This window comes from Venturia canescens, chromosome 6, assembly GCF_019457755.1.
Source record: "Venturia canescens isolate UGA chromosome 6, ASM1945775v1, whole genome shotgun sequence".
NCBI lineage: Eukaryota > Metazoa > Arthropoda > Insecta > Hymenoptera > Ichneumonidae > Venturia > Venturia canescens.
This window is the reverse complement of record NC_057426.1, coordinates 17,271,176-17,292,227: the sequence shown is the minus strand read 5'-3', so window position 1 is coordinate 17,292,227 and position 21,052 is coordinate 17,271,176. Positions and strand designations below refer to the sequence as shown.

Below are 21,052 nucleotides of genomic sequence, written 5' to 3'. Positions count from 1 at the left end.
TGGTTGAAATTAGGATCTACAAATATAATAATCACTAACTCTCAACCCCCGTTTTACCCCCTTAAATTTTTTGATCTTTTTCAGTTTTGATTTTCATTCAACTGGAGACAAGTCTCATTTTCGATAAAAAAAAGGCTCTACATATAGGGAGCATACACATAATAATGATGCTTCAACTTTCAACCCCCGTTTCACCCCCTTAAAGTCAAAATTTCGATTTTTTTTACTCTTGAAAAACAACTTATTTTGGGCTAAATATGAAGAATGCATGGTCAAAACTTGGCGCCTCGGAAATCGTACTCTTGCCGGCGTCTTTGCCTTGACACGATCGCGTCCAAACATCCTTGCGCCCAATCGTCCTCACGCTCAAATGGTCGCGTCAAAACTACCTCGCGCCAAAACGTCCCCGCGCCAAAACGTCCCCGCGCCCAAACGGCGGCGCCAAAACGTCCTCGCGCCCAAACGTTCCAGCGCCCAAACGGCTCGCGCCAAAACGGTCGCGCCAAAACGGTGGCGCCAAAACGTAACGCACCCACGAAAATACACAAGACAGAATAAGCCGGGATATAAGGTAGCAAACCCGGCGAGAGATAACATGCACGGCGAGTGCGAAGCGAAAGGAGAAAAAAGGTAAACACGCGAGGACGACGCTGGCCTTGAGCGCGCGCTGAGAGAGAGACTGAGGCGAACCCGGGGGTTCACAAATACGAAGTTACAAAATCGGGAATATTACGACGTAATATTCGTCATAGTATACCCTCAAAATCCTCACAGAAAATACCCTAATATGAATGAAATAATTCCCAGTAAAGAAAGGCCGATTCGGATCGTGATTGTCCTTCCCCGTGATTCCCCAAACTCAAAATTATTACCACGCGGAGATGAACGCGAGACTATCGCAAAAGAACACGACTGCGTGGCTCGCCAAATAAAATATAATAAACGCTAAGATAATGCAAAGGACACGCCAAACAATCAGGGAATCACGGGGCCGAACGCGACAATGGAGAAAACGAGGAACGAGCTCACCGAGAGTTTCTCCGAATCAGCCAAGACCAGCTAGGTAATCCAAAAGGCACCTACACTCGACTCACAGCACCGGTTATCGATCGTAGACTGGTGATCCCTCGCCTCGTTCGTAGGCAAGAGCTCCCGAATTCGCGCTATCCCCACCACTCATTACCCCCCACGAAGGGCCACGCGCCCGTGTTTCAGCACTGGATTATTCTCCGTCTCTCCTATCCTCACGCCTCACGTGGTATTTCGGAGTTTTTCGCGTATTCCATTGGAATGTTATTCCCACTTCGATCCAGCGAACGAGGATCGATGTGGCTGATACGGTTCTCAAACCCCGCGCTCGAGTACAGGTCCCTCCAAATAATCGTTCCTTGGTCGCCTTCCTCTAGGGCCATTCGGCGTTCGTTGCCGGAAAGAGGGGAGGCCTCCCTCATGAATCCAAGCGTCCCTGAATCCACGGTGGGCCCACTCTTAAACCACCAGGAAATTCAGCACCTCCAACTCGGAAACGAACCCGAACCCCATTAGACGAGGCGCTGATTTGACTCGGACCGCGGTTCCCAAGGATACGATGGTGGGGTTGCAGCTCTTGGTTGCTACGTTAGGAAGACTAGCGGGCGGCCACTGACATTGGGCCTTTTTCCGGCGCTAGTCCTTGACACCCACTCACAGATTTCGATGAATAAACCCGGAATACGGATCCGCACTCGAGCACGCGATTTAACCAAGAAAGATATTTTTACGAATAGTGCTGAAACTCTAGCGCGTTTTCCCGCGCGAGGGCAACGACGTGGGGTGAAAGGGCCAAAGTGCAATAAACAGAAAATGATACGATTCAATTACTAGGCTCTATCTCTCTCAGTCTCCTCTCTTGACACACTCTCGACCGCGTTCACACGTTTTCGCGGGTTACGCGATGAAATTACATGTGTTTCGCCGAAAAGACAGAATCATACTTAATAAAATAAAACCAACTAAAATACTTCGCCTCTACGCCAGTTGAGTCTCCGATCGGTCCAGCCCCGCGAGTCGGCGTGCGTCGGTCAAGTAGGACCGTAAATCCGGTCCACTGGTCGACACGGAACCGTACCAGTGGCGTGGCTCAAAATGTCACGTCACAGACTGTACAACTTTTCTCCTTCCATTTTCTCTTCTTCTTCTTCTTCCTCTTTTTCTTCTTCTTCTTCTTCTTCTTCTTCATCTTCTTCTTCTTCTTCTTCTTCTTCTTCTTCATTATGCTCGTCTACATATTTTTTTTGTATCATTCTGAACCCCATTCAATACGTGACGCCTTAAGGAAATAGCTGCATCTTGTTCAGCATAGGGTCTTCATCTGAGCACCAGACGCACGACAGCCCAGATCAGCATCAATAGAGAAACTCCTACGTCATCATCGGAACGCCTTGTAGTTGCACTACTATGATGCAATTCAGCTAGACTTTCTCCTGAAACGAAGACAACAACTCAATTATTTTTTATAGCACAGTGTAACCTTAACCCGCACTTTACGCACGCTTTTCCGTGACTGAAATAGCCGTTTTTACACCGTGTTAAAATCAATCGACTAACTTCACAGATGCATAAAAGATATAAGAAAAAAATTTCAACTATCATTTGAAGCTTGAAAATTCAAAGCGAACAAATGACAAGGAGGGACAGATTCGCGATTCCCCTGAAAACAGATTCACCCCTAGGAAAAAAAAGGTTGGGACAAATACATTGACGGTCCCTCGTTTGCTCCATTCATAAAAATAATTCCATCCATAAAAAAAACTTGAAATAATTTTTTTTTTAATTTTCAAAAAAATTACTTTATAAAAGAAAATACTGAACCATTCAAAAACAATTTTACAAATCTTGAAAAAACATTATCTGTAAAAAAAAACTAATCTGTATTGTAACGTAACGCCCTCCTGAACGACCCGAATCGACCAGAACCCCAACCTAACCTCGAAAAACATCGCGACGCGGCGTACAAATACCGGTGAGACGCGTCACTGCTGGCCGGCGGCGGCCGTACTGGTGGGCAATACAAAGGCCCGATACAAGCGGCGGAGCGCGACACTAGCGGCGCCGCGTATTAAAAACTATTATGTTTTTTTGTTTTGTTAATTAAAATTAAACGCGATTTCGTAAAATATTGTAACTAAGCTGAAATGAAGCGGAAAATTATAATGAATCGAAGAAAAATGATCACAAGTCAAATCAATGTAACAAAAATAAATTAATAATGAAGAATGTAAAAAGCGACTACGACGCATGCGCAGAGAGAGCGTTAATGGGCTATAGGACGCGTACGTGACTTTAAGCGATTGAAATTGATCGAATTATACTAAACAAAGAAAGAATGCCAAATCAAAAAAGAAATTAAAAGTTAATTGGTCAAATTGAAGTTTTTATCAAGAGACTCGGTAGAGTCTCTTGAGAAGCTATCGTCTGCTGGCCCGAGCTCGCCGAGAATATCTATTCTCTGAATAAAACGATTCGCGGTGGTGGGGGTAAAATTGGCATGTCATTTAGTTCAATTACGAAACTCCTGAGTCATCTGAGGCTTTGAAAATTGAACTGGAGATTAATTAATAAATTCTCTTTCGATTCCACCCACAATCAGCATGATCGGTGGCGTAATTGCTGAGAAAAAACTTTGCACAGGCTCAAGATTATGAAAAAGTTACCACACATTCTAGAATTTATGCGTCTGTATTTACAACACAATTTATTTATTTTTTACAATTAATAACTTTTTTACTTCTCAGATACCACCAATCCAACGATAAAGAATCCCATGAAATATATTTTTGAAAAAAATTGACGAAATTAAATTTTGAACTGTTATCTTTCAGTAGAATCTATTCGTCGATGAAGAAAATTTTTTGGATGCATACTACTATACACTACTATACATTACTATACACAGTGTTCTCTCATGTGTATCCGTAAATTTTTCTTCGATAAAGTTTCAAAAAAAAATATGTTTATTAGGGTGCTTCAAAAAAAATCGATATTTTTTTTTTTTTTCGTGGGCCGAAGAGGGGTGTTAGTATATGTAAAAAAAATGACTTACTCAAATTTTCAGATCTTTTGAAAAATATATAACGGTCCCTCAAACGACTTTTGTATTTTTTTTCCTGTTTTGGGGACAAACGTCATGAAAAAAATCATAAATCGTTATGCAAACATAAAATGCACTTCTCCCTTGAATACATGAAACTTTACCTTTGTGTTTTAAAAAAAAAATCATTAATTAAACGGTCCCTCAAATGACTTTTCTGTTCGTATGACATTTTTGTTCGTACTAGTGCACTTCTACTTGTTACATTGTAGACCGTGAAGCAATATAAACAGAGGTACTGTGACCACGACAAGAACGAAGCTCAACAGCTACATGAGCTAGGGGCTTCGCAAAAAACATGGGAAAAATATGCTTCATATTCAGCGCAGAGAAAAATTATTTCCGAGCGTAGTATACTGGAATATTGCGTAGTATACTGGAATACACATGTTCAGCGCATTATTTCAATGTATTTTACGCTCACAATATTTCACTTATTCAACAAAGAAAGTGCATGTTTGCATAACGTTTCATGACTTTTTAAGACTTTTTCCATGACGATTTTCCTCAAAATAGGAAAAAACATAGAAAAATCGTTTGTGGGACCGCTAAATATTTTTTTTTTAATCTCAAAGTTTGGGAAAGTCACTTTTTTTATATGTACTAACATCCCTCTTCGGCCCACGAAAAAAAAAAAATCGATTTTTTTTTAAGCACCCTAAAAAACATATAACATAATTTTGCAATGAAATTGTGTAGTATACTGATGTTCAGCGCATTATTCCAATGTATTTTATGTTCACAATATTTCACTTATTCAACAAAGAAAGTGCATTTTATGTTTACATAACGTTTCATGACTTTTTAAGACTTTTTCCATGATGATTTTCCTCAAAATAGGAAAAAACATAGAAAAGTCGTTTGAGGGACCGCTAAATATTTTTTTTTTAATCTCAAATTTTGGGAAAGTCACTTTTTTTACATGTACTAACATCCCTCTTCGGCCCACGAAAAAAAAAATCGATTTTTTTTAAGCACCCTAATGTTTTTCCGCATCCTTCTCAAAAACTTCAACGGCATATTTGGAATATTCTTTTCGTATTGCGTAACCACGCCGCAAATATATCGAGTCATTTTTTCGGTGAAATCATGACTAAAGAAATCTAAGAATCTGTTCACAATACGTTTATTCGTTTTTTTCTATTGGCAATCTAAAATCTGTAACGCTGAGGTTTGTATTGATGTAAAACCACAAAATTATTCAAACGGAATCACCATCATTACACTTACATCCACGTTGGTTTTGTTTGAATCATTTCGTCCCTTTACATCGTTACAAACTTCAGCATTATAGATGATATTGTGGTTGTTAATATAAAAAAACAAATGAACGAAACAGATTCTTCGCTTTCTACAATCGTCATTCCGCCATCGAAAATGACGGGTTATATTCGTGGCGTCATTACAAAATACGAAAAAAACGTTGCGGATATGCCTGAAATGCTTGGGCGTCTCATTGTTGGGCTCGTGGAAATTTTGGACGATGTTGCGGAGACCGGTAGCAGAATTGGTTTGCGGGACATCGACAAACTGCTCCCGACTTTATACGAAAAAATTCAAGGACAGCGTCGTCGAGATTATTTGCGAAAATTCGTCGGAAGAAATCAATCCTTTTTCGAAAATTTCATAATAAAAAAAAAATACGGACACAAAGTCCGTAAGAAAATATTTCATTATTTTCGAACTGATAGCACTGTAGAATAACGGATTGAAATTTAATTACTTCACTTTTTTCAATTTACTAGATTTCGATATTTTCTGAAAAGTATAAATGTTAAGCATTCTAAATTTTTGTAATACAAGTATTTTCGAGTCCTTACTTTTGAATGAAATACAACTGGAACTACATATGCAAACATTATTATTACTTCTCTTTTCTTGAGTGAGTTGGAAATGAATGTTTGTTACAGCGACTCATTCTTTGGAATCGGGTTGGCAGCGAGAACAGATCTGCTCGCAATGTCGGAGCGTGGAGTGGAAATTGTTAGGTAAATACTTCGGGCATATGCTTTCCTCAATGTGTTAACTTTGATAATGATTTTAATGGGAATTAAATAAAGAATATCAGTGAAATAACTAATTTCACCTCGATCATAATTGATATATTTTTTCCTTATTGGTAACAGTGACGAAGTAGGAACGGGATCGTCAAAAAAAAGACATGAGCAGAAAAGAAAGAGGAAGACGGAGCTGGAGCGTCTCCAATGTTAAAAAAACATTTTTCACATAATATTTGATATATGTAAGAAAAGTCCGGAAAATGAAATTAAAGATTAATTACATTTTTTTATTTCCCGGAATTGTAATAAGTATTTCTGAATGAGTTATTTTCATTCAATCCATTTTTTCAATTGTCCATTAAGGAAAAATGAAAAAAATTTGTTTCTATAATTCAACTTTTGTATTTAAAAAAACATTTTTCACATAAAATTTTTTTGATTATGTAAGAAAAGTGCAGAAAATCAAATTAAAGAATAATTTTTTTTATTTCCCGGGTTTCCAAACGAGTTATTTCGATTAAATCCAATTTTTCCACTGATCATTAGGGAAAAATGAAAAAAAAATTGTTTGTATAATTCAACTTTTTTAGTTAAAAAGGCATTCTCAACGGTCCAGATCGACGATAACATGCGTCAGAAAACAAAACAATTGTGCTACGGTGTGATATACGGTATGGAAACAAGGACTCTTGCAGAAACTCTTGCTATTAGCGAACGAGAAGCTAACGTAGTTTTGGAATCATTCATGGGGGCTTATCCAGAAATCCGTCAATGGCTAACTCGAGTGATTGAGCAAACTCGTACTGACGGTTACGTAACAACTTTGATGTTACGTCGCAGATTTCTTCCGGCGCTCAACAAAGAAAAATCCAGTGAAAGATGTAAGGGGCAGCAATTTTTTCATCATGATTTTTTCATGAAATTTGAACAGCCGACAAACATTTTTTCAAAATAATTTCTGTTATATCTCTGCAGTGCAATATAACAGGCGCAAACATGTCTATGGAGGAAATGTCAGTAAATCAAGTTGAGATTAAAGAGAATCAGCTTTGATTCCTAGCAGCGGCTTCCATGGTGAAGGCCAAGAACTACATACAAAGCGGTGTATTAAACAAATTTTTCCATTCAGCGGAACAGTCATCCTGAGTGCTGCAATTTGGACACTCAGGTGAATCAAGTCATCGCTAGAATGTCAAAAATATCTTTTGGAAAAGGCAATAGTTTTCAAACAAACATAATATTCTACTTTTTATTCTTTTTCTTTGAAAAAAAAAGAAAAATTCAGATGATAAAAGTCAATATCGAAGTCCTCAACTCTTTTGCAGTTGTTTTTCTTTCAATGATTCAATATTTTATTTCAATCTGCAGATTGTGATGTCCAAAATACGCAAACACGTCTACAGATGAAATCGCAGTGGATGAATTTGACGCTGAAGAGAATTCAGCTTTGATTGCAGCAGCGGCTTTCATGGTATAAAAGCAAAGAACTAGAAAGTGGTGGATTGAACAATTTTTCCCACCCAGCAGAACAAATCAATCCTCAGTGTTGCAATTTTAAACACTCAAGTGAATCAAGTCTTTGTTAGAACGTTGAAAAGAAATTTTGGAAAAGGTAAAAGTGAAAAAATAGAGCGCATATGAAGAAAATTGTAGGAAAAAGGAATCGGAAATAGCACCGGTCTTGAACAGTTCATTGACGGAGCTATACTTCAGTATGAAATAAATAAAAACATCTTTATAGAATTTAATTCTTTTATTGAAATTTTTCATTGACCACCTTGATCACCATGGCCACGCCAGTTCCCACGACGACCCCATGCCCTACGACCTCGCCTGGCTCGTAATATATGCCTGGCCAAAGCTTGCGAGGCGAGCATTTGTAGGCGCTGTAAATACTGGAGTTCCAAATTCTCGCGAGCTCTCCAGCCAGCCTGAGTGCCTCGCCCTGGAATAGTTCACAATTTTCATAAATCTGAGCCGAAAAGAAAAGGAAGTAATAATCCCGAGCTCGTTTTACTTACGATTCATGGGTCTATTATTATCCTCCTGCGGGCCAGGTGCCTGCCTCGCAGCAGGTGCTGGTGGCACCGGTGGATCCTGTGGTGGAGCTTCCACGTCTTCATTATTATTGCCGCCCTCGACGACATTGAGCTCCTGAACCTCAGCGGCATTTAAGTTTTCCATTTTCTGCAATTGAAAAAAAAAATCATTTCAATTTGCCAGTTTCTTATAACTACGGTAATAATACCGAACATTTTATTTATTAACCATCAGTAAATAAAAACGCCATTTGCAAACCCCAAAAGTGAAAAAATACTTACGTCTTTTCTTAGCAACAGGTGTTCGTCGAATGATCGTTTTCTTGTCAACGGTTAAATGTTTAACTGTTTAAACAAGATTAACTCTTTCTTTCACGAGATGGCAGTACTTTCGACGATTTTCTGTGACGCCACTAGATAGCAGCAGTAAAAAAAGTTAGGCCGAAATACCCAATGGTGTTTCATTATCCACATTTGCATGACAAATGAAGCAAAACGATAGTTTAGGAATATTAATACTTTGCGAGTTATATTTACACACTTACATTTCCATTTGTAATGTGTTTAAAAGAAGCAGTGACAGCTTCGCTCATGAGTTTGACGTCAGCCACCTGAGGGCGTTTGGGGTTTATTACAATTCTAACACCAACCACAGAGGGTGCTTTAACTTTTTCATATTAAGCAAGACAAGTATGTACACGGAAACTAACATTTTTCCCCATATTATTACATTATTGCCCGTTTTCTCCAACGTTAATCTTAGTTTGAACTCGGTTCATCCTATTTCGAAACTAGATGAAAAAAAAATGAACTGAGTTTAAGGAAGATCTTGCGTTACTTGTGATTCAAAAAAGCAATTGAACTTTTTTGCTCTCTTGATGATCAAAAAAACAATTAAAATTTATTCTCGCAATTATTAAAATTATGTGTAACTTATTTGTTAAGATTGATAAATTTTGAATATTATGATAGCGGTTAAAAACTTTCGTAGTAAAGTCGTCAAGCAAAATGTGACAACAGCTATCTTCTATTTATATGCGTATGCATGTCTATATTTTAAACCAGCTGGCTCATGGGATTGTCGAAACTTCCGCTGTTTATGCCGCTATTACTCGTTAACCTCAAAAAGTGTTTTTTCTTTTTCCATTCCCAAGTTATTTTCAACGGTAACAAGGGTTTTTTAGGACATCATTGGTCTCTAAAAACATTCTACTTTCTTATTTTCGTTTTTGACTCTTCAAAGTTGGAAGGATCCTATTACATTAAATTCAAATCATCACACAGGGAGTGTACCTGTCATAAGAGCCTATGTATAACTCTTCGAAAAATGTAATTTTTGTTCATTGATTTCTCGATAACTAGATGGTAGATCCTCTAATAATTCCGGGAATAGACGCATGGTGTATATTTCTAGCATATTTCAAAATGTCAAATCTTAAAGTTGGAATTTTCGATTTCCATTAGATTCGCGTTAACTTCCTTAAATCACGTCGGAGAAACCGGCCATATGAGTGCTTTCTAATTAGAACGGAGTTATTTTTATATATTTCGTGAATAACTCAGAAAGTTACTGTCGGTCGGTAATAGTAGTTAGTAAAGTCGGCCCACGGCGGGAATTCCCCGTTTTCATTCGGTCACGTATGTCCTCTATACTTATGTTTATTAATTTCTTGTTTAATTATTAGCGTTACTTTTTACTTTTACGTACTACCCCTCTTTTGCTTCATCTCTACCATACTTCACGTTAATTACTTTCGTAAATTCCGTTCATGTTACGATTCGTGTTTATCTGGTTTCTTTAATAATTCTAAAAAGAAAAAACCACGGTTGAAATGAGTTTGTTCATGGTTAAGAAGCTACATTAGGCTTTAGTAATAAACAAGTTCTCACATATCCTTAAACAGCATACTCATTCCTGAAACTTGAATTCTATTAATCCCGACGAATCACGAATCCTCAAACCCGTTTTCTCCAACGTTAATCTAAGTTTGAACTCGGTTCATTCATCCAATGTCGAAACTATATGAAAAAAATTGGATTGAGTTTGAAGCGCGTCGGAGAAAATGGCCGTTAGACTGTTATTTTTTTATCTCATGGGAAATTTCATCCATACGCGTTATGAAAATTCATAAAAAAAAATTGGATTGAGTTTGAAGCGCGTCGGAGAAAATGGCCGTTAAACTGTTATTTTTTTTTATCTCATGGAAAATTTCATCCATACGCGTTATGAAAATTCATATCTTTTCTATGATTTCAAAACAAGCCGCGGAGGGGCGCTCCGTTCACAACGATTCTCTTGGTTTTTTCGCTTATTCATAAATTAGATAGATTAATCTTCCTGTCAATTAAAAAGCTTTCCAATATCGATTGAACATAGTCAAATAAGCAGTCGTCGTAACCTCATTTATGATTTCGACACGAACCACCTGAGGGCGGTGTGGTTGATTACGACGGCTACTCAAACTTGACCCTTCTATTGCGACTTTTTCAATTTTTTAACTTATTTAGTGTTGATATTATTAAACTAATACGTTAATGGAACTAATAACACCGTCAAACAGTTAGCGTTGAAAAAAAAATAAAAAGTCGGAATAGAGCACCGAAATTGAAATACTCAACGATATAGTGCAGAGGGCGCTTGTACCCAATCATAATTCCACCGAGACCACAGCACGGAAAACGGCAAAACATATTTTCTTCCAGATTGTGCATGAATACCAGAAAATTGATTGGTTTCTGCGCAATGTGTGGAAATTTATTTATCACTGAATTAAAAAAAAAAATTTTTGATCTCAAGTCAGTTCTTCAACCCGATGTCAGTTGTACATTTTTGATAGGTAGCGGCCTATCGGAAAAAGTTTGAACTAAAATATGTCCCTCAATAGAAGTTTTTATGCCATGGCTAATTTGTTTATTATAACATCCAGTGTTATCCAGTGTTAATAACTCATGTAAGTATTTTCCTCACTTTCGGGAATAATAATTTCTTATTTTCATTAAAATTAATCTTCAATCAATTTTTTTCCATTTGGAACTCATCGATTTATACATAGACACCAATCAGGAGTGAAACGTGGTTTCGTCCCTATCAGTTCCGATTCATCGTGAGGCTATTTATTTGATAATGTGCACGGTTTTGAATAGATAATTCGTGAGTACTTATGTGAATCGTTATTTACTATTACTTTTTTCTATATCAAACGGTGTCCGAATTCATAATTTGGTACGAAAAAATACAAGTGAAAGTGATTTTTATCATCAAGTGATTAACGAAATTTTATAGACAATCACGTAGAGTTGCACTGAAATGTACGAGAATTTTTTTTTTCTGATAATTCCATTGTAAAGCAGTAAGTTTTCAGTGGTTCCGAAATTCCACTATTTGGTACGAAAAAATACAAGTGAAAGTGATTTTTATCATCAAGTGATTAACGAAATTTTATAGACAATCACGTAGAGTTGCACTTAAATGTACGAGAATTTTTTTTTCTGACAATTCTATTGTAAACAGTAAGTTTTCAGTGGTTCTGAAATTTCACTATCTACCTTTATTGCGTAAAATCTTTCGGTGATTTGAATATTTTCTTCGATTTTCATGAGGCTTGATATGAAAAAAATTCATGGACACCGTTCGTTTATTCATAGTGATACCATAAATATGTTCGTTTATTCATAGCGTATACCATAAACATAAAAAAATATGAAAAGTGTTTCGTTATATTTTGCAAAATGAATTAAAAAAAGGATCTTGCTGGCACTGTACAAGGAGATAGTGAAGTTTATTTGTGCACAAACGAATTTATGTAGAGTTTTTTGAGGTTTCATTTATCTCTGAATATGTGAGAAAATAATATTACTCATTTGTAGGTACTCTGACTTCATCTGTATCCCAGCGGTAATAAATCTTTGGAGAGGAAATATCAGAGGTGTTCGAACCATCTGTTAACTTTCAATGTAATTTATTCTTTCACCAATCAAAGGTAATGATAAGATTCCTTATTTGTACATTCTCTTTACACCGGATTCTAAAAATGGAATATCCAACCAAATTTTTATAATATTCATGATATAAAACTTTTACTGGTTTAATATGGACAGAATATCAGAACTTTTCCTGGTCCAATGGACAGAATATAACACTTTTGTCTTCAATGAATTAGTAGTCATGCAACTTACATTATTGAAACGCTTCATCAAACCGATCCAATACAATGTTTGTTTTTTTCAGTCTTTGCTAATGAACAGGGTTCTAACATTAATCGAACAGATTTCTATATGAAGTTAAATAATTGCTTTTCTTTTTTAATATCGATTACAACTTTCATAGCAAAAGTATAAAAAAGAATAAAACCTGCTCCATCACCAATGAGTCGATAATCAAAAAAAAAATTACAGTGGAATGCTTCATAGCTGTTGTCCCATGCATTGAATTCACTTTTTTTTTTAGAGACCGATAACAAAACTCATTTATAAATGAACTGAAAATTCTTTATATACATTTTCTTCTGAATCTGATTACAAAAATGGAACATATATAGTTATTCAGGATATAAAACTTTTTCTGGTTGAATGGACAAAATATTAGAACTTTTACAAGTTCAATGGACAGAAAATCAAAGCTTTTACTTGTTCAATGGACAAAATATTTATTAAAAAACTTCTGTCTTCAATGAATCAACACTCATGCAATTTACAATGAAATGCTTCTTCACACTCATATCGATTACAATTTTTATATAGCAAAAGTGTGAAAAAGTATAAAACCTGCTCCATCATCAATGAGTCCATAATAAAAAAAAAGATTACAGTGGAATGCTTCATCGCTGTTGTATATTATACATTTTCATTTGAATAAACACTCCTGCAATTTACAATAAAGCGCTTCTTCACACTCATATCGATTACAATTTTTATATAGCAAAAGTATGAAAAAGTATAAACCTGCTCCATCATCAATGAGTCCATAATAAAAAAAAAAAGATTACAGCGGAATGCTTCATTGCTGTTGTCCCATACATTGAGTGCTCATTCACTTTCTTTTAGAGACCAATGGCAAAACTCATTTACAAATGAACGAAAAATTCTTTTACATACATTTTCTTCTGAATCTGATTAACATACATTTTCTTCTGGATCTGATTATAAAAATCGTATATGTATAGTATTCAGGATATAAGACTTTTTCTGGTTTAATGGATAAAATATTAAAACTTTTACAAGTTCAATGGACAGAAAGTCAAAACTTTTACTTGTTCAATGGACAAAATATTAATACTAAAAAACTTCTGTCATCAATGAATCAACACTCATGCAATTTACAATGAAACGCTTCTTCACACTCATATCGATTACAATTTTTATATAGCAAAAGTATGAAAAAGTATAAATCCTGCTCCATCATCAATGAGTCCATAATAAAAAAAAAAGATTACAGCGGAATGCTTCATCGCTGTTGTCCCATACATTGAGTGCTCATTCACTTACTTTTAGAGACCAATGGCAAAACTCATTCACAAATGAAATGAAAATTCTTTTTACATACATTTTCTTCTGAATCTGATTAACATACATTTTCTTCTGGTATAGTATTCAGGATATAAGACTTTTTCTGGTTTAATGGATAAAATATTAGAACTTTTACAAGTTCAATGGACAGAAAGTCAAAACTTTTACTTGTTCAATAGACAAAATATTAATATTAAAAAACTTCTGTCTTCAATGAATCAACACTCATGCAATTTACAATGAAACGCTTCTTCACACTCATATCGATTACAATTTTTATATAGCAAAAGTATGAAAAAGTATAAACCCTGCTCCATCATCAATGAGTCCATAATAAAAAAAAAGATTACAGCGGAATGCTTCATCGCTGTCGTTCCATACATTGAGTGCTCATTCACTTTCTTTTAGAGACCAATGGCAAAACTCATTTACAAATGAACTGAAAATTCTTTTTACATACATTTTCTTCTGAATCTGATTAACATACATTTTCTTCTGGTATAGTATTCAGGATATAAGACTTTTTCTGGTTTTATGGATAAAATATTAGAACTTTTACAAGTTCAATGGACAGAAAGTCAAAACTCTTACTTGTTCAATTGACAAAATATTAATATTAAAAAACTTCTGTCATCAATGAATCAACACTCATGCAATTTACAATGAAACGCTTCTTCACACTCATATCGATTACAATTTTTATATAGCAAAAGTATGAAAAAGTATAAATCCTGCTCCATCATCAATGAGTCCATAAAAAAAAAAAAAGATTACAGCGGAATGCTTCATCGCCGTTGTCCCATATATTGAGTGCTCATTCACTTTTTGTTAGAGACCAATGGCAAAACTCATTTACAAATGAAATGAAAATTCTTTTTACATACATTTTCTTCTGAATCCGATTAACATACATTTTCTTCTGGATCTGATTATAAAAATTGTATATGTATTAGGGTGGCCCTTAATATGGGTAAAAAAAAAATTGATCGCGCCGCCCCCCAAAACGGTTCCAAATGATAAAAAAAAAATCTACGCAAAGCCGTAGCTATGTCCGGTAAGAGGAAGACGTGCCTGTAAGCATGAACTTGGATTTAAATATCAATTTTTCTGCATGATTTAGTAATTTTTTAAAACGTTTTATTTCAGTGAAAAATGGTCGTATCGAGGTCTAAAAAAACGCATTTCGAAGTTTCAGGTTTCTATTTTCAAGATCTTATGATGAAGAAAATGCAGAGCTACATGTTCTGCGCAATTTTGAGAAAAAGTGCGAGAAAAAAATAGCAAATTTTTATGCTTTTTTATCAATTCCACACGCGTAGATTTTTATTTTTTTCAACTAAGCCATGGTATGGACCGGATGGCTGGTTTATTAAGATTCAATTTGCTTTTTTAAAAACTTGGGTAGGACCATTTTTTGCTGAGATGGTGAACTTTGAATTAAGAAGAACTCTTTTGTCTTTGATCGACGATATCTCGGCAACCAATGGTCGCACAGGAAATTCAAGGGCAGTTCTGAAAACTGGAATGAATGTCCTACAAGATTCCGTTGCAATCTTGAAGATTTAATTTTTCTTTCATCCTTGTCGTGAATTTAAAAAAATAGGATATAAAAGTAATTTATGGTTTTTCAGAAAGTCAATAGCCAAATTTCAAATATACATGAAATGACTGATGTTGAGTATGCCATTTACAGCTGAATATACCCCCAAACCCCTGCGAAGTTACATTTCGATCTAACCAATCGTTTCTTCGTTGCAACCGATCAAACATTAATCAAATTTAAGGGTCACGTTTTTTACGTTAAACGAGTCATGATCATGGCAAAAATGAAAAAAAAATAAATTTCTAAGTTTTATCTACATTTTTCCCATAAATAAGGTTGAAATATACAAAAAAAAATTCCAAAAGTTTTTGATGAAAATTGATTGTTTTACTTAAGGCTTCCAACATTGAGGGCTTCTGAAAAACCATAAATTACCTTTTTTTTCCTATTTTTTTAAATTCACGACAAGGATGGAATAAAAAATTCATCTTCAAGATTGCAACGGAACCTTGTAAGACATTCATTCCAATTTTCAGAACTGCCCTTGAATTTCCTGTGTGACCATCGGTTGCTGAGATATCGTCGATCAAAGACAAAAGAGTTCTTCATTCAAAGTTCAACATCTCAGCAAAAAATGGTCCTACACAAGTTTTAGAAAAAGCAAATTGAAGCTTAATAAACCAGTTATCCGGTCCATACCATGGCTTAGTTGAAAAAAATAAATCTACGCTTATGGAATTGATAAAAAAGCATAAAAATTTGCTGTTTTTTTCTCGCACTTTTTCTCAAAATTGTGCAAAACATGTAGCTCTGCATTTTTTTCGTCATAAGATCTTGAAATTAGAAACTTGAAGCTTCAAAATGCGTTTTATTAGACCTCGATACGACCATTTTTCACTGAAATACAACATTTTAAAAAATTACTAAATCATGCAGAAAAATTGATATTTAAAACCAAGTTCATGCTTACAGGCACGTCTTCCTCTTACCGGACATAGCTACGGCTTTTCGTAGATTTTTTTTTTTATCATTTGGAACCGTTTTGGGGGGCGGCGCGATCAATTTTTTTTTTTACCCATATTAAGGGCCACCCTAATATGTATAGTATTCAGGATATAAGACTTTTTCTGGTTTAATAGATAAAATATTAGAACTTTTACAAGTTCAATGGACAGAAAGTCAAAACTTTTACTTGTTCAATAGACAAAATATTAATATTAAAAAACTCCTGTCTTCAATGAATCAACTCTCATGCAATTTACAATGAAACGCTTCTTCACACTCATATCGATTACAATTTTTATATAGCAAAAGTATGAAAAAGTATAAAACTTGCTCCATCATCAATGAGTCCATAATAAAAAAAAGATTACAGCGGAATGCTTCATCGCTGTTGTCCCATACATTGAGTGCTCATTCACTTTCTTTTAGAGACCAATGGTAAAACTCATTTATAAATGAACTGAAAATTCTTTATATTCAATGGACAGAATATCAGAACTTTTCCTGGTTCAATGGACAGAATATAACACTTCTGTCTTCAATGAATTAGTATAGTCATGCAATTTACATTATTGAAACGCTTCATCACACCGATCCAATACAATGTTTGTTTATTCAGTCTTTGCTAATGAACAGGGTTCTAGCATTAATCAAACAGATTTCTATATGAAGGAGAGTTAAATATTGTTTTTATTTTTTAATATCGATTACAACTTTCATAGCAAAAGTATAAAAAAGTATAAAACCTGCTCCATCACCAATGAGTCCATAATCAAAAAAAAGATTACAGCGGAATGCTTCATACCTGTTGTCCCGTGCATTGAATGCTCATTCACTTTTTTTTAGGGACCGATCACAAAACTCATTTATAAACAAAATAAAAATTCTTTATATACGTTTTCTTCTGAATCTTTCTGAAAGTGGAACATTTGACCACAGACGATTTATAGTTTTTCGTAATATTTCTGGTTATTTTCAATGAGTTAAAAGTCATGTGATTTACATTGAAACTCCATCGTTTCTATTCAATAGATTTGTTTTTTCCGTCCTTATTAATTAATGCGCAGGATCATTATATAAATCAAATTAATTTCTACATGAAGGAGAGTCAAAATCTTTTTAGCAAAAGTAGTATATAGAAACCTCTCTCTATCACCGATAGTAGAAACCTCTCTCTATCACCGATAGATCAATGATCAAAAAGTTTGCAGCGGAATGCTTTATAGCTACTCTTACATATACCAAGTGCTCATTCCTTTTTTATTCATGGCGGGTGACAAAACTTATTAATAAAAGTACTATGGCAGGTGACAAAACTTATTGATTAATAAACTAAGATACATTGACAAATTCATGGATTGCATTTATGGAATACGGATTTCAATTCCAATACATAACAAAATTCGTATTAAATTCAAACCTCCCCAATTTTTCTTAATAAAATGAACCACTTTCAGCGTATAAGCTGATAAGAACAAACGTGTTTGGTATTCAATTTCTCACAATTCCGCATTTCGTACTGAATCGTCAGGATTGAATATTTATAGAGATGTATCTGAACCGAAAATGACCTGAATTGAAAAATCGCATAGTCTCAATTACCATTGTTAGCGCATAAGTGGAGGAAAACAACTTTTTTAGAATCCAAAACTTCACAATAGTTTTTCGTACATTTTATCGTTTGAGGTCGATATTTTTATACATAAATGTAAATAAAAAATCGTCAAAATGGAAAAATGGCAGCATCTCTTTCAATTTTATTTATAACGCATAAATCAGTGACAACGAACTTAAAGAGAGTTCATCTTTCTACAATTTCGATTCATAACTTTATTGTTTTCGATGGATATTTTTCCCGAAATATTACCATTTTTGAACATTGTTCCATTGAAATGGCTGTATATTTGGTAGGATTTTACATATTTAAATTTGTAAAAAACGAAAATGAGTGTTTTTTTATGGCCTTCTCAAAAACAATTAATTTAGATTTTATTGAGCAAGCCGAACGTTCATTTCAGGGCTAATCCTGCCAAAGATACAGCCATTGGAATGGAAAAATGTTGAAAAATGATAATCAACGAGAAAGAACGTCAGAAACTTTTTAAAAAATTTCGACATTCATCGAATAATCTTCAATACAATAAAGTAATTTGATTTCTCACAATTATTTGTGAAATTTTACTGGCTGAAGTGGCATACATCGCTTATATATATAACACCAAGAAAATTACTCCGAGTTAAGTTTGCCGATTCCCCCGATCATTTACCACAAGTAGTGGTAGTGTATACGCCACGATTTCAGTTCAACAAAAGAAAGAATACAAAAACACTGTATTCTAGGTTTTGTTGAACTCACCTCTGACAGCTTTGATTTTTTTCTTTACAGGTTTTCCCCACGTCTGGAGATATTCCTCGGAGACATTTTTTCCCCTTTCTTTCCCTTCTCTCTTTCCTCCTTCCTGTTTCTTTACCTTTTTTTGATAGCTGCTTCAAGCGCTATATTAAAAGCTGCTTCAGGTGCTATACTGAAAGCTGCTACGTGCGCTATATTGAAAGCTGCTACGTGCGCTATATTGAAAGCTGCTACGTGCGCTACATTATATATTGAAAGCTGCTACGTGCGCTATATTGAAAGCTGCTGCGTGCGCTATATTAAAAGCTGCTACGTGCGCTATATCAAAAGCTGATACGTACGATATACTGGAAGCTGCTACGTGCGCTATATTAAAAGCTGCTACGTGCATTGTATTAAAAGCTTCTATGTGCGCTATACTGAAAGCTGCTACGTGCGCTTTACTGAAAGCTGCTACTTGCGCTATATCGACAGCTGCTACGGGGACACTGTACGGAAATTTGCTATTTGTGGTTGACTGAACATTCATATCAAAGATGATTTTGAGTAAATTGAAAATCGACGATCGAAACATTGTAGCTAAAGGTCAGTGGCTCACTGGGGATCACATCGACACTTTTGGTCGACTTCTAGCAGACCATTCAGATTCCGGATTTGTTATGCAAGAAACGTGGAAAGTGCAATTGCCTGATAATATTGAAGCACAAAGCGCTGATCGTAAATTTATTCAAATATTGCATAGCGCAGACGGACCTAACAATACAGGAGGGCATTGGGTGTGTTCTTATTACGATACCCACAACATTTTCATTTATGATTCTCTCAACAAAAAAAAGTTGCACAAAAATCACAAAACGTATCTAAAATGTCTGTTTCCGGAATATCCATTTGATCGGCGTCCCGTTAAATTTCCAGTCGTTACAAACCAACCAAATTCGAATGACTGTGGCGTATTCGCCATTGCTTTTGCAATATCACTTTTTTTCGGTGTGAAGCCGGAGGAAATAGAATATGATGTAAGGAACATGCGCGAACATTTATTAAATATATTTGACACAGGGAAAATCAGTCATTTTCCACGAATAGTTAGCGAGGGAGATTCTATTAGAATATGCTCGTTAGAACACTTACAAAAACGAAATCAGCACGCGTTAGCAAAAAAATTCGACGCCAAAGAAGTAAGCTTTCTCAAGACTATCAAGAAGTAAACAGAACCAAATCTTACGGTTGTGTGAACGAAAATACTGTGAATCGAGAGCGAGCTAATATGGAGGGAAATCTTCCTCTTTGCGAGTTAAACCTTTTCCATTTAATGAAAACCTGTCAAGTATCAAGATTGCGTGAAGTAGAGGAGGAAAAAACGTATTCTTATCACAATTCACAGGTATTTGCTGTACCAAAAAAAATAGTGCCAGCGAAATTAACTGGCTGTGAAAAAGGTTATGAGAATTCGTTTGTAAGTGATGTTGAGGTTGGGGATCATCACAAAGTTTCAAAACATTTAAATCGCAATGGCACTCTACTGGAAAATAATCAGGTTAACACTATTGGTCGTGGAAAACAGTATCAAACTGTAATGCCTATCAATAGGGTATTCGAAATTCCTCAGGAACAGTCGAAACTCCTGCTTTCAACTAGATCTCGGCAAAATATTAAAAAAACAATTATTTTGACAAATGAGAGTAAAAAACGAAATGCTCCTATTTCAGTGGATACGACGGTCGAGAACCCCACAAAACGCTCAAAACTTTTAGCTCGAACGTCTATCAAGTTCCATGCTAATAAGGAAGATCACCAGCAAATTCAACAGCGCAGTCATATAAAACTAAAATTGCAAAAGGCCAAACAATTGTCCCGGAAGTATTACCGAATTCGTGAAACCAATGATACCATAAAAATGTCGAATCATAGAAGAGAGTACGTTAATCGATTGATGAAAAAATTATATCCGCATTCGGTCCATGAATGTCTTCTCGAAGCTGAGCGTATTATTAAATGGAATTTAAGATACAGAGGTAAAAAGATTTTCGCTCTCAGACTAGCGCTGCAAAAATTGAAACGTAGAGCTGAAATTTGTTTAACGCTTCTATCAGCCGTATCGAATTCTGATATTAATAGTCGAATAGTTGCTCTATGCGGCTCGATTAGAAAGCATACAGCACGGTCTGAACCTTTCTATGAGGAAACTGCTTACGTTTATCCCCAGAAATTCACCGAGCCTATTGCTTTGAATATCGAATCTAAAGCAACAAATGTGCTCCCATTGATCGTTACAAAAAAGACCCGCCGCAGGTATCAGACATGGGAATGTTCTGAGCATTGCAGAGTTCCGGACGATATTATTTTGAATAAGCTTGAGAAGTTTCTGATCATCATGCGTGATATTCCTATGCGTAGATTGAAAACAGCTTTGCCTAAAATTCGCAAATGTACAGTGAAACACACTGATAATATGTTGGGTCATAGTCAAGCATGCTATAT

The 21,052-nt window shown here is 35.4% G+C and overlaps 1 protein-coding gene and 1 long non-coding RNA gene across 2 annotated transcripts in view; one reads left to right on the top strand and one right to left on the bottom strand.

Annotated features, from left to right (window-relative positions):
- Positions 1-535: 535 nt before the first annotated feature.
- Positions 536-21,052, bottom strand: part of LOC122411878 (titin homolog) — a 1,333,995-nt gene continuing 1,313,478 nt past the window's right edge. The window contains exon 7 of the mRNA XM_043420958.1: positions 536-2,462. Within this exon, the coding sequence (XP_043276893.1) occupies positions 2,347-2,462 (116 nt within the window). The 3' untranslated portion in view covers positions 536-2,346. The remainder of the gene's footprint in view (positions 2,463-21,052) is intronic.
- Positions 6,726-7,877, top strand: LOC122411893 (uncharacterized). The gene is made up of 3 exons (XR_006261253.1): positions 6,726-7,010; positions 7,105-7,297; positions 7,498-7,877. It is a non-coding gene; the product is annotated as an uncharacterized lncRNA (long non-coding RNA).